Genomic DNA, 13,430 nt, shown 5'->3' with positions numbered 1-13,430 from the left:
GAAGAAAGAGAGAAAGAATAGAGAGAGCCTCAGAGAGAGAAAGAAGCCAGGCAGTATGAATTGTCTAAAGTGAAGCTTAGGATAAAGGAGGAAAGGAGAGATTGTGATTCAACTGGTGGCTTTGATTCCTTTGAGGAATTTGATTTAACTAAAAATCTTTGGTTAGCACCTAAATATATGGAGGATGGAGTTGAAAGATATTTCATCTCATTTGAAAAGATAGCTATGAAATTGAATTGATCAAGAGGTGCTTGGACTATCATGTTATAGAATGTTTTGTCAGGTATTGGAATTTAATGTTTATGCTAGCCTATCTGAGGAGCAATCTGCAGACTACAGAGAAGTTAAAAAGACAATACTAAACGCTTATCAGCTTGTTCCTGAAGCTTATCAGTTAGGGTTTAGCGCCATTAGGAAGAAATCTAATCAGATATTTGTAGAATTTGCAAGATACAAAGAAATGCTGTGGGATCAGTGGTTTTGATTACTGAAATTAAAGAAAACTTTTGAGAATATGAGGGAATTCATGACTAAGAAAGAATTCCAGAATAACATTCCAATAACAATTAAGACTTACTTAGATAAGCGTCAAATATCAAAGATCAGAGAAGCAGCAGTTTTAGCTGATACATCTGACATCTCATACAGGCAGTTACATGGGAGGAAATGGTCGTTAGAGAGTCGACAGGAAAGTTGGAGGACTAGAAGATCTGATAAAGGGAAAGAGAACAACCAGAAGGATGCCAAAATAATAAAGGAGTTAGGCTAGAATCCAAAAGTGATGTAAAGAAAATGGTATGCTTCCATTATAATAAACCTGGACCTATTAAATGTAATTGTTGGAGATTAATTGTGAGACCTATTACATTAGTAGAATGTAATGAATTAAGAAGTGTTAATAAGGGGTATTAATGGAATTTATGAACTTGTTTCTTTGTGTAAAGTCAACTTACAAAATTACTTCGTAAATGGAATTGTTACAGTGGGTATTATTCCTAAATTGCCTGTTGAAGGGGCAGATTTTATTCTGGGTAATGATTTGGCTAGTGGGGACAGTAATCTGGCAATGACTATATTGCAGCAGGCAGTTAATCATGCTGATCATAGCCAGCCCCTGAAAACTACTGTGGCCAAAAATGAGATGCTTACTACAGATAACAAGCAATTGGAAGAAAACCTGATCAATGTAGAGAACTAACTTTCATGTACAAAAGAGGTGTTTACTAATGAGAAATGAGAATTGGTGGGAACAATTGAGAATCAGTCACAGAAAGTAGGACATTTGACTGAGGACTTGAAATGTCGAAAAGATAAACCTGTTGAAGCAAATTTAACTAAGGTCAATTTTCTGTTAAAACTTGATGAACTTCAGGCATCAGAAGTCGCTATGAATTATCATGCAAAATGCCTTGAAGAGGAAAAGGAATTGTTGGTAAATCAGAATAATTGGTTGAATGCAGAACTGAAAACCAAAACTAACGTACTGTTAGAACTTCATTGGAGAGGGTAATGAGGTTCTTGAATCTCAATGCAATCTGGGGAAAATGGAAGAGAAGATCTGTGGTATGGAGTGTCACAGTTCTGAGGATGTTCCCGTGAGTAATAATTCTTTGCTGAATTGTGGTCCAGTTGACCAGAGAACTGATCCAAGTCACGTTACTGATGTATCAACCTCAGTAATGGGCGGTACAAAAACAACTGAAGTGCCTGCAAAATTGGAACTTATTAAGTGTCAACAAAAAGGACTGAAAGTGCAAAATGATCCTTCCAAGTCAATGATCAGAGACATTGATATACAGGTGCTTGCCAGTGCTAAAACACAAGGTGGATTAGCTGGAATCCAGGCAAGTGGACATTTTGCAAAGGACCATTCAAAACCTGCAGAGGAAGGAATGATATAGTTCGTGAATTATATAAAAAAAAGCTGAAGGGTTAGAATGGACCATAAAACTCCAGAGAGAGAAAGTGACTGACATTGCTCAAAGAGAATTGGAAAAGTCTCATTTGAAATGGGATTGGGAGAAATTAAAGGTCCTAAAATATTCAAAGAACAAACCAAGCAGGAGTATGACACCTATTTTTGTGAACATAAAAAGCATGTCAGCAACATCCTTGAAATGGCTAAAAGAGATTTTGATCAGAGACGAAATGAGATGTCAGTGCACAAAAATGTCATGTTGACTTTGCTAAATTGAATGAATTTACAAGAATGAGTTCAGAAAATTAGCTTAAAGATGGCATTATATCTACAGCTAATGAAAAGGATGTTTGGCCCATGGACTTAAATGAAACATTCTTTACTGAGTTAAAGACTGTGAATGAGGAAAAGGAAACAAAGGTTGAGTTATGACAATTCTACTTGTTACATTTATGGACTTTGTTTTGTTTAAATCTTTCTAATTGTACAACATGACGTGTAGTTGTGAAACGAGATAAGTTTACTTGTATAGAATATGATAAGCTATTTGTTAGAGGTTTATGATGTTAAGTTTGTCTAAGGTTGATGTAAGGCCGTTGTAAATAAACCTTCACTGTTGTGAAGCTTTCTTTCTTTCGAGGGGAATTGGCGTTAGGAACTAGAGATTGTGTTTGTGTGTGTTAGGAACAAGTTTTAGCTTTAAGTTTAATTTATATTTCTGTATTTATGTTTTAAGGGAACCTGAGTTTTAGTTTCACTTTAAACTGATGCCTGTAACTCGGGGGGGTTGTTTGCATGCCTGCATTCTAATGAGTTTTTATGACTCTTGAAGTAGGAAAAACTATGCTGTTGCCTAGCAGTGGTTGCAGGGGTGTGGGGGGTGCGAGTTGGTGGGGCACAAAGACAGAGCAGCAGTTTTAGTTGAGTTGGAAGTCAGTGCTAGGAGACGCTGGACTCAGGAGAGGGAATTGCAGGAAGCAGGTTCCAAAGAATGAAAAGAAAAGTCCCAAAATCAGGGAGTGGATCAGGAGAAAGGTTCCGGGAAGACAGTGAAGTCAAGGGAGAAGGACAGGTATCTGAAGACGGTCCGGCTCAGTGAAGTTAAAGTTAGGAGCAGAGGAGAAGGCTCCAAATTAAAGAAAGAAAGCTGCAGAAAGCAGACTTAAAGCAAAATAGGCTTGCAAGAATCCAGAAGATCAAAGGAGTCAGCCGGAAGTCTGTAACTCTTTATCATGGGCGTGTGAAGCAGTGGTGTTCTGTTGGCACAGCTGAATATCTGAGAGAGAGTGTGTGGAAGGTGATGCTTGAATTCACATGGCAATCTAGAGGAAAAGAGCATCGGAAGAAGAGATCAAAACCCGAGAGGTGGACCCTTGTGGAAGGTGCCTGAGAGAAAGAGAAAGCGTTGTTTGGGAGAAGATTCCAAAGTGGGTTCTTTGAGAGTGGAATTGGAAACCCTTGTGTGAAAAACAAGAGTTCAGTGAGACAGGTTGGCTCACGGTGTGACAAGCATATGAGGAGAGTTGATGAGGGATCCATAGCATCTGTCTGGACTGGCATCTTTCATTTGGTTTCAGAGTGTGATGTGTCTGACCACGGGTCACCTAGTGGTTTACATGGACGTTGCATTTGCTGTGAACATTAGAGTATAACAGAGCTTTTGTAACTTGAGTTATCCTTACAAATCTGTATACATCTGTAAAGCAATAGTTGTGGATGAAGGAGTATTGTAATATAATTCATCTTTTCTTGTTCAATTAATGTTTTATTCTTTTGTTAAAATTTCATCAACTGACTCCTGTTACTCTGTTCAGTAGCCATCCTCCACGATTCCAAACAAACAATAAAAGTTAGGATCTATCAAGCTAGGATTCACCCAGGGATCTGACTTGTACAAGAATAACATCAGTCGTGATGGTAATGGAGGTCAGGGTGGCAGCTTGAACTGATGGAAGGCAGAGTGGCAGCCTGAATTGAGGGCAGGCAGAGTGACAGCTTGAAACAAGGGAGGGCAAAGAGAAAGTTTGTACCGAGGGAGGGCAGTGACAGCTTGAATTGAGGGAGAGGGGAGAGTGACAGCTTCAACTGAGGGAGGGCAGAGTGGCGAATTGAACCAAGGGAGGGCTGAGTGACAGTTTGAACCAAGGGTAGGCAGAGTGAGAAATTGAATGAGGGAGGGCAGAGTGACAGCTTGAACTGAGGGAGGGCAGAGTGGCAAATTAAACCGAGGGCAGACAGAGGGACTGCTTGAACTGAGGGCGGGCAGAGTTACAGCTGGAACCGAGGGAGAGCAGAGTTACAGCTGGAACCGAGGGAGAGCAGAGCGACAACTGGAACTGAGGGAGAGCAGAGTTACAGCTGGAACCGAGGAGAGCAGAGCGACAACTGGAACCGAGGGAGAGCAGAGTTACAGCTGGCACCAAGGGAAAGCAGAGCGACAACTGGAATCAAGGGAGGGCAGAGTTACAGCTGGAACCGAGGGAGAGCAGAACAACAACTGGAACCGAGAGAGGGCAGAGTGACAACTGGAACCGAGGGCGGGCAGAGTGACAGCTTGAACCGAGGGCGGGCAGAGTGACAGCTTGAACCGAGAGCGGGCAGAGTGACAACTTGAACTGAGGGCAGGCAGAGTGACAGTTTGAATTGAGGCGGGCAGAGTTACAGCTTGAATCGAGGGAGGGCAGAGTTATAACACTCCTGGCCTACCAAAATCCAACTTGAATGGAGACAGCTGATGATTTGAATGGCCAGCTGCGTCCATAAAGGGTGCATACATGAAATGCCCCCATTCCTGCCCCAGTGAAAATGGAAATTGTCGTGTTTGGGCACTGGACATAGGATTTTTGGCCACTTTCACCATTTTAACCATGACGGAGAGGCTCTCCATCATGGGGAAAATCTGGGCCTAAATGTTTGACATTTTTAGGGTGCAGATTCTCGTTGAAGTACACTATCAATTTAACACCTTCAACATTTGTATTTCCTCTTCAGACTTTCATACACGTTCTCCTCTGGTGCAAGTGGAGTAATGTTGCCTTTACTAGCAACTTAAGTTATGAAGTCTGTGCAACTTTACTCATCGTCATTCTCACGTTAACTGACTTTGAAGATGACCAGTTTATTTAAACACAGCTGCTAAATTTGTACCAGTTTTTCTGTTTGGTATTCATGCAGCTTGGATCAATTAGTAGTCAGATTGTGGGCTCAAACTCCACTTGAGGATTTATATGCAATCTAGGCTAATGGTCCAGTGTATTATGGAGGAAATTATTTATATATATGTATTTTTATTAGTTCTTGCGTCGCTAGCTAGGCCAGAATTTAATGCCCATCCCTAATTTGCCCATCCCTTGTTTAGAGGGCATTTAAGAGTCAACTACATTGCAGCCAGACCAGATGAGGACAGCAGATTTCCTTCCCTAAAGGACATTAGTGAACCAGATGGGTTTTTACAACAATCGGCAATGGTTTCATGGTCATCATTAGATTTTTTAATTCCAGATTTTTTTTATCACATTCAAATTCCATCCTCTGCTGTGGTGGGATTCGAACCTGGGTCTATGCATTACCAATCCAGAGAACCCCTCTGGATTACCAATCCAGTGACAATACTACTACGCCACCGCCTCCCCTTATCCTGTATGAAAAGCTGTTGTTCGGACAAGATGTTAAGCTCAAATCCCAACTGAGGTCTGTTCCAGTGATTTGAGATTGATGTTAAAAATCCGGTGGCACTTTTTGAAGAGGAGCAGGAAGTTCCCCCAGTGCTCTGAGAAACATTGCACCAAAACTAAGTTAACTGGTCTTCCACCTCATTAATATTTGTGGGACCTTGTGGTGTACATAATATCTACCCTATTCACCTACTATTTTCAGGAACATAGGCACAGGAATGGCCAATCGAGACTGCTCTGCCATTCAACACGATCATAGCTGATCATTCACTTGAATGCCTTTTTCCACACACTATCCCATGTTCCTTTATGTTATTGATATTTAGAAATCTGTTAATCTCTGCTTTAAACATATGCAATGACTGATTTTCTACAGCCCTCCGGGGTGGAGAATTCCAAAGATTCACAACCCTTTGGGGTAGAGAATTCTAAAGATTTACAACCCTCTGAGTAAACGAATTTCTCCTCACCTCGGTCCCAACTGGCTTCCCCCGATTTTATAATTGTGTCCCTGGTCCTAGACTCCCTTACCTGCATCTACCCTGTCTATCCCTTTAAGTATTTTGTAGGTTTCAATGAGATTACCTCTCATTTTTTGAAACTCGAGAGAATGCAGGCCTAATTTCCCCAATCTGTCTTCATAGGATTGTCCTGCCATCCCGGGAACAAGTTTGCTGAACATTCGCTGCACTCCCTCTATGGCAATAATATACTTCCTAAGGTGAGGGGACCAAAACTGCACACACTACTCCAGGTGTGGTTTAACCAAAGTTCTATACAATTGAAGTAAGACTTTGCTCCTCCTGTACTCAAATCCTCTTGCGATAAAGACTAACATACCATTAGCCTTCTTAATTGATTGCTGCACCTGTATGTTAGCTTTCAATGACTTATTGATGAGAACATCCCAGTCCTTTTGTACATCTACAATTTCAAATCTGTCACCATTTACTCTGCACATCTGTTCCCCCTACCAAAGTGGATAACCTTACATTTTCCCACATTATACACTATCTGCCATGTTCTTGCCCACTTACTAAGTCTGTCCAAATCTCCTTGAAGCTGCTTTGCATCTTCCTCACAACACACATTCCCACTTAGCTTTGTGTCATCCTTGAACTTGGAAATATTACATTTGGTCCCTACATCCAAATTATCGATGTATATTGTAAACATCTGGGGCCCAAGGACTGATCCTTGTGGTAGCCCACTAGTCACAGCCTGCCAACATGGGAATGATCACTGCCATTGAAAATAAACATTGGTGTGTGAGTTGCTTTGAAATGTTTCATAGATATCAAGAACTATATATAACACTATAGCAAGTGCTATTTTTTTCTTTAAATACAATAATGAAGTGCTTTCAGTTCAGATTGTAGCTTTTTGTTCATTTAGCTTTGCCATATTGTGGCAATGGATTACTCAATGGCCTGTGTCTTGATATGACTTTGAACCTTGGTTGTACAGTAAAACGTGATGTTAAAGTTTAGAAAAAGCAGTCATTAGAAATAGATTGTGGCAGAAATTCAGTTAACTTGCTGGCTTTTTCAGCATTTATTGAACACTGGTCTCAGCAATAAACAATATGGTTTCTGTTGTTTTCTCATTGAGCTGCACAGAGAGTCGCATACCAATATCGGCAAGTGATTGAGGAAGCTTCAGCTAGCATGGAATGTTTAGTGAACTGTAGGTGCCTGTGATGAAAGTCTGCTTGTTTTTTTTTACACTATGTATATATAAACAGAATGTTTAGCGAACTGTAGGTGCCTGTGATGAAGGTCGGCTTGATTTTTTTTTACACTATGTATATATAAACAGAATGTATATATAAATCTCTGGTTTGGCCACAACTAGAGTATTGCATCCACTTTTGGTCACAACATTTTAGGAAGGTCCTTAGGAAGATGAGATTTACAAGAATAGTTCCAGGGATGAGGGGTTTTAGCTACAAGGTTATTTTGGGGAAGCTGGAGGTGTTCCCCTTGGAGCAAAGGAGATTGCAGGAGATTTGATAGAGGTGTACAAGATTACGTTAGGTTTGGATGAGGTAGACAAATAAAAACTGTCCTCTTTAGCAAGGGCTATGTTTAAAGAACTAGATTTGAGGTTTTGGACAAGAGATACAAGGGGGATGTGAGGAAGAACGTTTTTACTCAGCGAGTGGTAATGATCTGGAATTCGCTGCCTACAAGGATGGTGGAAGTGGAGATAACCAACCATTTTGAAAAGAAATTTGATAGAAACTTGAGGGAAACAAACTTGTAGGATAGCGAACAAAAGATCATAAGAATAGTAGGAGTAGGCCATTCAGCCCCTCGAGCCTGTTCTTCTATTCAATAATATCATGACTGATCTGATTGTGGCACTAACTCTGTTTTCCTGCCTGATCCTTATAACCTTTGACTCCCTTGTCAGTCAAAAATCTGCCTACCTCAGCCTTGAATATATTCAATGACTAATACTGGCTAGGGAAGAGAATTCCAAACACAAATAACCCTTTGGAGAATGAATTTCTCCTCATCTCCATCTTAAATGGGAGGGAGACTCCTTATTTTTAAACTGTGTCCCCTAGCTCTAGACTTCCCCATGACGGGGAACATTCTCTGAGCATCTACTCTGCGAAGTCCCCTCAGGATCTTATATGTTTCAATAAGCTTACCTCTCATTCTTCTAACTCCAATGAATATAGGCCCAACCTGCTCAACCTTTCCTCATAAGACAAATCCCTCGTCCCAGGATCAGAATTGTGAACCTTCTCTGAACTGGTTCCAATACTGGATTGCCCTTTAGAGAATCGGCATTGACTTAATGGCCTGAATGGCCTCCTTCCATGCCGTACGATTCTAAATAGACTTCTGAAGCTGTATGTTGGCTTATTGTTATGTTAACAAAGTATTGACAATGAATTCAGAGCTGAATCAAGAATGATTTTAGGATAAACCTTGTCCAAAACTAATATACTTTTCCTTTGTGAATGCTCAGTGTGTTTAAACTGCTATGGTGCCACTTCTGGACTGTTGTCTGAAGTTCAGATGATGCCAATATTTCTTCTAAGAAAATGTTCCAACACCTTGTAGTTCTGTATTTTGCCATCAAAATTGATGCATTTTCTGTTGTTGAATGTCACTTCTAATTTGGAACAGCAAAATATTTACTGATTCTGTTGTCTTTTTCTTACAACAGGGTTTATCTGATTCAAACAACTATCATGAATTCTGTAGATTTTTGGCTCGGCTAAAGACCAATTATCAGCTGGGTGAAATAGTGATGGTGGAAGGTTACCCTGAAATTATTAGATTGATTGCTAACTTCACAGTCACCAGTCTGCAGGTAAGAAGTCTTAACTTGATTGAGTCCCAGTCTTTTTCCAAGTTTGCAGATGGCACAAAACTAGGTAGAAGTATGAGTTGTGAGGCGGATGCAAAGATGCTTCAAAGAAATTTGGAGAGGCTAAACGAGTGGGCAAAATTTGACAGATGGAATACAATGTGGAGAAATGTGAGGTTATCAACTTTGGTAGGAAAAACAGAAATACAGAGTATTTCTTAAATAGTGAGAGGCTGGGAAGTGCTAAACTTCCAAGGGACTTGTCTGTCCTTGTTCATGAATCACTGAAAGCTAACATGCAGGTAAAGCAAGCACTTAAGAAGGCAAATGGTTTGTTTGCCTTTATTACAGTAAGATTTAAGTATAGTAAAGATGTCTTACTGCAATTATTTAGAGCCTTGGCGAGACTGCACGTGGAGTTGAATGGCCTACTCCTGCTCCTAAGTCCTATGTTTTTATGTTATTAAAGGAGGAGAAAGAGGTGTAGAAGTTTAGAAGTTTAGAGAGGGAATTACAGAAGCTAAGGACGAGGTAATTCAAGGCACGGTTGGAAATGGTGGAGTGAAGAGATCTTGATGAGTCAAATTGTCATAGAGTTAACATGGGAAATTTAGGTAAACCATGCCAGTCTGGAGCTGATGATTTTACTTTGTGTTTTTACATTCACTGTTGCACTGTTGTGGAATTAAGTGTTGATTTCAAAATTTCCTGTGGAGGGAGTTTATCAGTGAAACCTAAAACTAGAAACTCTAATTATACATAGATACCTAGATCATATAAGTATAATTTTTCTCCTGTAGTCTTAACCATTATATTTTTGAAAAAAATATTCTTTTGCCAAATTACCACACTTAAAATATTTGCATGCAATGTACTGGTTGGGCTTGGGCTCCCTCTCCTCCAATGCTTCAATGTATACCTGTGAGGGAAGAACAAGGGCAGCAGACACATGAGAATACCACCGCTTGCAACTTCCCTTCCAACTCACACTCCATCTTAATTTGGGAATTTTCTTGTCTTCCCTTCTCTGTCACTGGGTCACAATCCTGGAACTCCCTTTTGAACAGCACTGTGGATGTACGTACACCAGATGGACTGCAGTGGTTTAAGAGAACAGCTTATCACCATCTTTTGATGGGCAATGTGCTGGCTTTGCCAGAGACCTTAACATCCCATGAATAAATAAGTACAAAAGATGTTGAGGGGATGGTTTAGCGGGACAGTTAGCTGAGTTTTGGACAAGTTGGATTGCATGGCCAATAGCAGGCCTTAAATCAGTTGCAACGCTGCAATAATGAATGTGGGTAGCCAAGTGCGTTATGTTTCAATCTAACCCATATTAATGGGATGAAAGCCTCTTAAGCCTGCTCCTGCCGCAATTTGTTGTAAGGGCCACATGTGAAATGGGTTTGGTTATTTTCAAAACAAAAACAAAAATACTTGGAAAAACTCAGCAGGTCTGGCAGCATCTGCGGATAGGAGCGCAGTTAACATTTCGAGTCCGAATGAACCTTCAACAGGACTAAGTAAAAATAGAAGAGAGATGAAATATATCTGGTTTGGGGAGGGGGGTGGGGGGGGGTTGGAGGTGGGGGGGGGGGACAAGAAGAGCTGGATAGAGGGCCAGTGATAGGCGGAGATAACCAAAAGATGTCACAGACAAAAGGACAAAGAGGTGTTGAAGGTGGTGATATTATCTAAAGAAATGTGCTAATTAAGGGTAGAAAGCAGGACAAGCAAGTACAGATAGCCCTAGTGGGGGTGGGGTGGGGGGAAGGGATCGAAATATGCTAAAAGGTAGGGATAAAACAATGGATGGAAATACAATTAAAAATCATGGAAGTAGGTAGGAAAAGAAAAATCTATATAAATTATTGGAAAAAACAAAAAGGAGGGGGAAAATTGGAAAGGGGTGGGGATGGAGGAGATAGTTCAAGATCTAAGATTGTTGAACTCAATATTCAGTCTGGAAAGCTGTAAAGTGCCTAGTCGGAAGATGAGGTGCTGTTACTTCAGTTTGCGTTGAGCTTCACTGGAACAATGCAGCAAGCCAAGGACAGACATGTGGGCATGAGAGCAGGGTGGAGTGTTGAAATGGCAAGTGACAGGGAAGTCTGAGTAATACTTGCGAACAGACCGAAGGTGTTCTGCAAAGCGGTCACCCAGTCTGCGTTTGGTCTCTTCAATGTAGAGGAAACTGCATTGGGAGCAACAAATGCAGTAGACTAAGTTGAGGGAAGTGCAAGTGAAATGCTGCTTCACTTAAAAGGAGTGTTTGGGCCCTTGGATGGTGAGGAGAGGGGAAGTAAAGGGGCAGGTGTTGCACCTTCTGCGGTTGCAAGGGAAGGTGCCGTGGGAGGGGGTTGAGGTGTAGGGGGTGATGGAGGAGTGGACCAGGGTGTCCCGGAGGGGGAATGAAGGGAAGATGTGTTTGGTGCTGGCATCATGCTGGAGTTGGCGGAAATGGCGGAGGATGATCCTTTGAATGCGGAGGCTGGTGGGGTGATAAGTGAGGACAAGGGAGACACTATCATGTTTCTGGGAGCGAGAAGAAGGTGTGAGGGCGGATGCGCGGAAATGGGCCGGACACAGCTGAGGGCCCTGACAACTGTCGTGGGTAGAAAACCTCGGTTAAGGAAGAAGGAGGACATGTCAAAGGAACTGTTTTTGGAAGTGGCATCATCAGAACAGAAGCGATGAGGCGAAGGAATTGAGAGAATGAGATGGAGTCCTTACAGGAAGCGGCGTGTGAGGAACTGTAGTCGAGGTAGCTGTGGGAGTCGGTAGGCTTGTAATGGATATTGGTGGACAGTCTATCATCAGCAATTAAGACAGAGAGGTCAAGGAAGGGAAGGGAAGTGTCAGAGATGGACCATGTGAAAATGATGGAGGGGTGGAAATTGAAAGCAATCTTAATAAATTTTTCCAAGTCCAGACGAGAGCATGAAGCAGTACCAAAGTAATCATCGATGTACCTGAGAAAGAGTTGTGGGAGGGGGCCGGAGTAGGACTGGAACAAGGAATGTTCCACATATCCCATAAAGAGACAGGCATAGCTGGGGCCCATGCAGGTACCCATAGCCACACCTTTTATTTGGAGGAAGTGAGAGGAGTTAAAGGAGAAATTGTTCAGTGTGAGAACAAGTTCAGCCAGACGGAGGAGAGTAGTGGTGGATGGGGATTGTTCGGGCTTGTGTTCGAGGAAGAAGTGGAGAGCCATCGACCATCCCGGTTGGGGATGGTGGTGTAGAGGGATTGGACGTCCATGGTGAAGAGGAGCGGTTGGGGCCAGGGAACTGGAAATTGTTGATATGATGTAGGGTGTCAGAGGAATCACGGATGAAGGTGGGAAGGGACTGGACAAGGGAAGAGAGAACAGAGTCAAGATAGCAAGAAACTAGTTCCGTGGGGCAGGAACAGGCTAACATGATCGGTCTGCCGGGACAGTCTTGTTTGTGGATTTTGGGTAGGAGGTAGAAGCGGGCCGTCCGAGTTTGGGAAACTATCAGGTTGGAAGCTGTGGAAGGAAGATCTCCAGAGGAGATGAGATCAGTAACAGTCTTGGAAACAATGGCTTGATGTTCAGTGGTGGGGTCCTGGTCCAGGGAGATGTAGGAGGAAGTGTCTGTGAGTTGACGCTCAGCCTCTGCGAGGTAGAGGTCAGTGCGCCAGACAACAACAGCACCACCCTTGTCAGCGGGTTTGATGACAATGTCAGGGTTGGACCTGAGAGAACGGAGTGCAGCAAGTTCAGAGAGAGACAGGTTAGAGTGGGTGAGAGGACCAGAGAAATTGAGACGACTAATGTCACGCCGACAGTTCTCAATGAAAAGATCAAGAGAAGGTAAGAATCCGGAGGGAGGAGTCCAGGTGGAGGGAGAATATTGGAGGTGGGTAAAAGGATCCGTTGAATGGGGAGAGGACTCCTGCCCAAAGAAGTGAGCACGGAGACGAAGGCGGCGGAAGAAGAGTTCAGCATCATGCTGAGCCCAAAATTCATTGAGATGAGGGAGTAAGGGTATGAAATTAAGTCCTTTGCTGAGCACTGAACGTTCAGCGCGGAGAGGGGAAGGTCAGGGGGTATGGTGAATACACGGCCGGAGCTGGGATTGGAAGACGGAATGGGGACAGAGGGACAGGCAGGGGTGGAGGGTCCTGGATGGGTGTTGGTTTCGATGAGTTGTTGGAGCTTGCTTTCCTTTGCACCTGAAAGAAAGAGACAAAGTTTCTTGTTGAGGCGTCGGATGAGGCGAAGAATAAAATGAAACTGGGGGCACGCGCAGCTTTGAAAAAGGGTGCGGCGGTGCTGCTGGAGGGAGAGGTCGAGTGTGTTCATATGGCGGCGCATGGCACTGAGTGTGGATCTCAGAATGCAACAAGAACAGCAGTCGTAGGAGCATTGTATGTCCCGGAGATACCTGTAATCCTGGGTGGGTTCGAAACATAAGGGATGGAACTTCAGTTGAAATCCACATGGGGTAAGTCGGAGACGGAGACAGGCACTGAGGAAG

The 13,430-nt window shown here is 42.6% G+C and overlaps 1 protein-coding gene across 1 annotated transcript in view; it reads left to right on the top strand.

The window, feature by feature from the left end:
- The window catches only part of LOC121281476 (ran-binding protein 17-like), a gene marked incomplete at its 5' end in the record, with an annotated part of 1,080,904 nt that overhangs the window by 164,577 nt on the left and 902,897 nt on the right, over window positions 1-13,430 (top strand). Inside the window, one exon of the mRNA XM_041194421.1 lies at window positions 8,776-8,922. Coding sequence (XP_041050355.1) covers window positions 8,776-8,922 — 147 coding nt within the window. The remainder of the gene's footprint in view (window positions 1-8,775; window positions 8,923-13,430) is intronic.

This window comes from Carcharodon carcharias, chromosome 8 (genome assembly GCF_017639515.1).
Source record: "Carcharodon carcharias isolate sCarCar2 chromosome 8, sCarCar2.pri, whole genome shotgun sequence".
Lineage (NCBI taxonomy): Eukaryota > Metazoa > Chordata > Chondrichthyes > Lamniformes > Lamnidae > Carcharodon > Carcharodon carcharias.
Note: the sequence above shows the minus strand (reverse complement) of the source record. Positions and strands in the feature narration are given on the sequence as shown.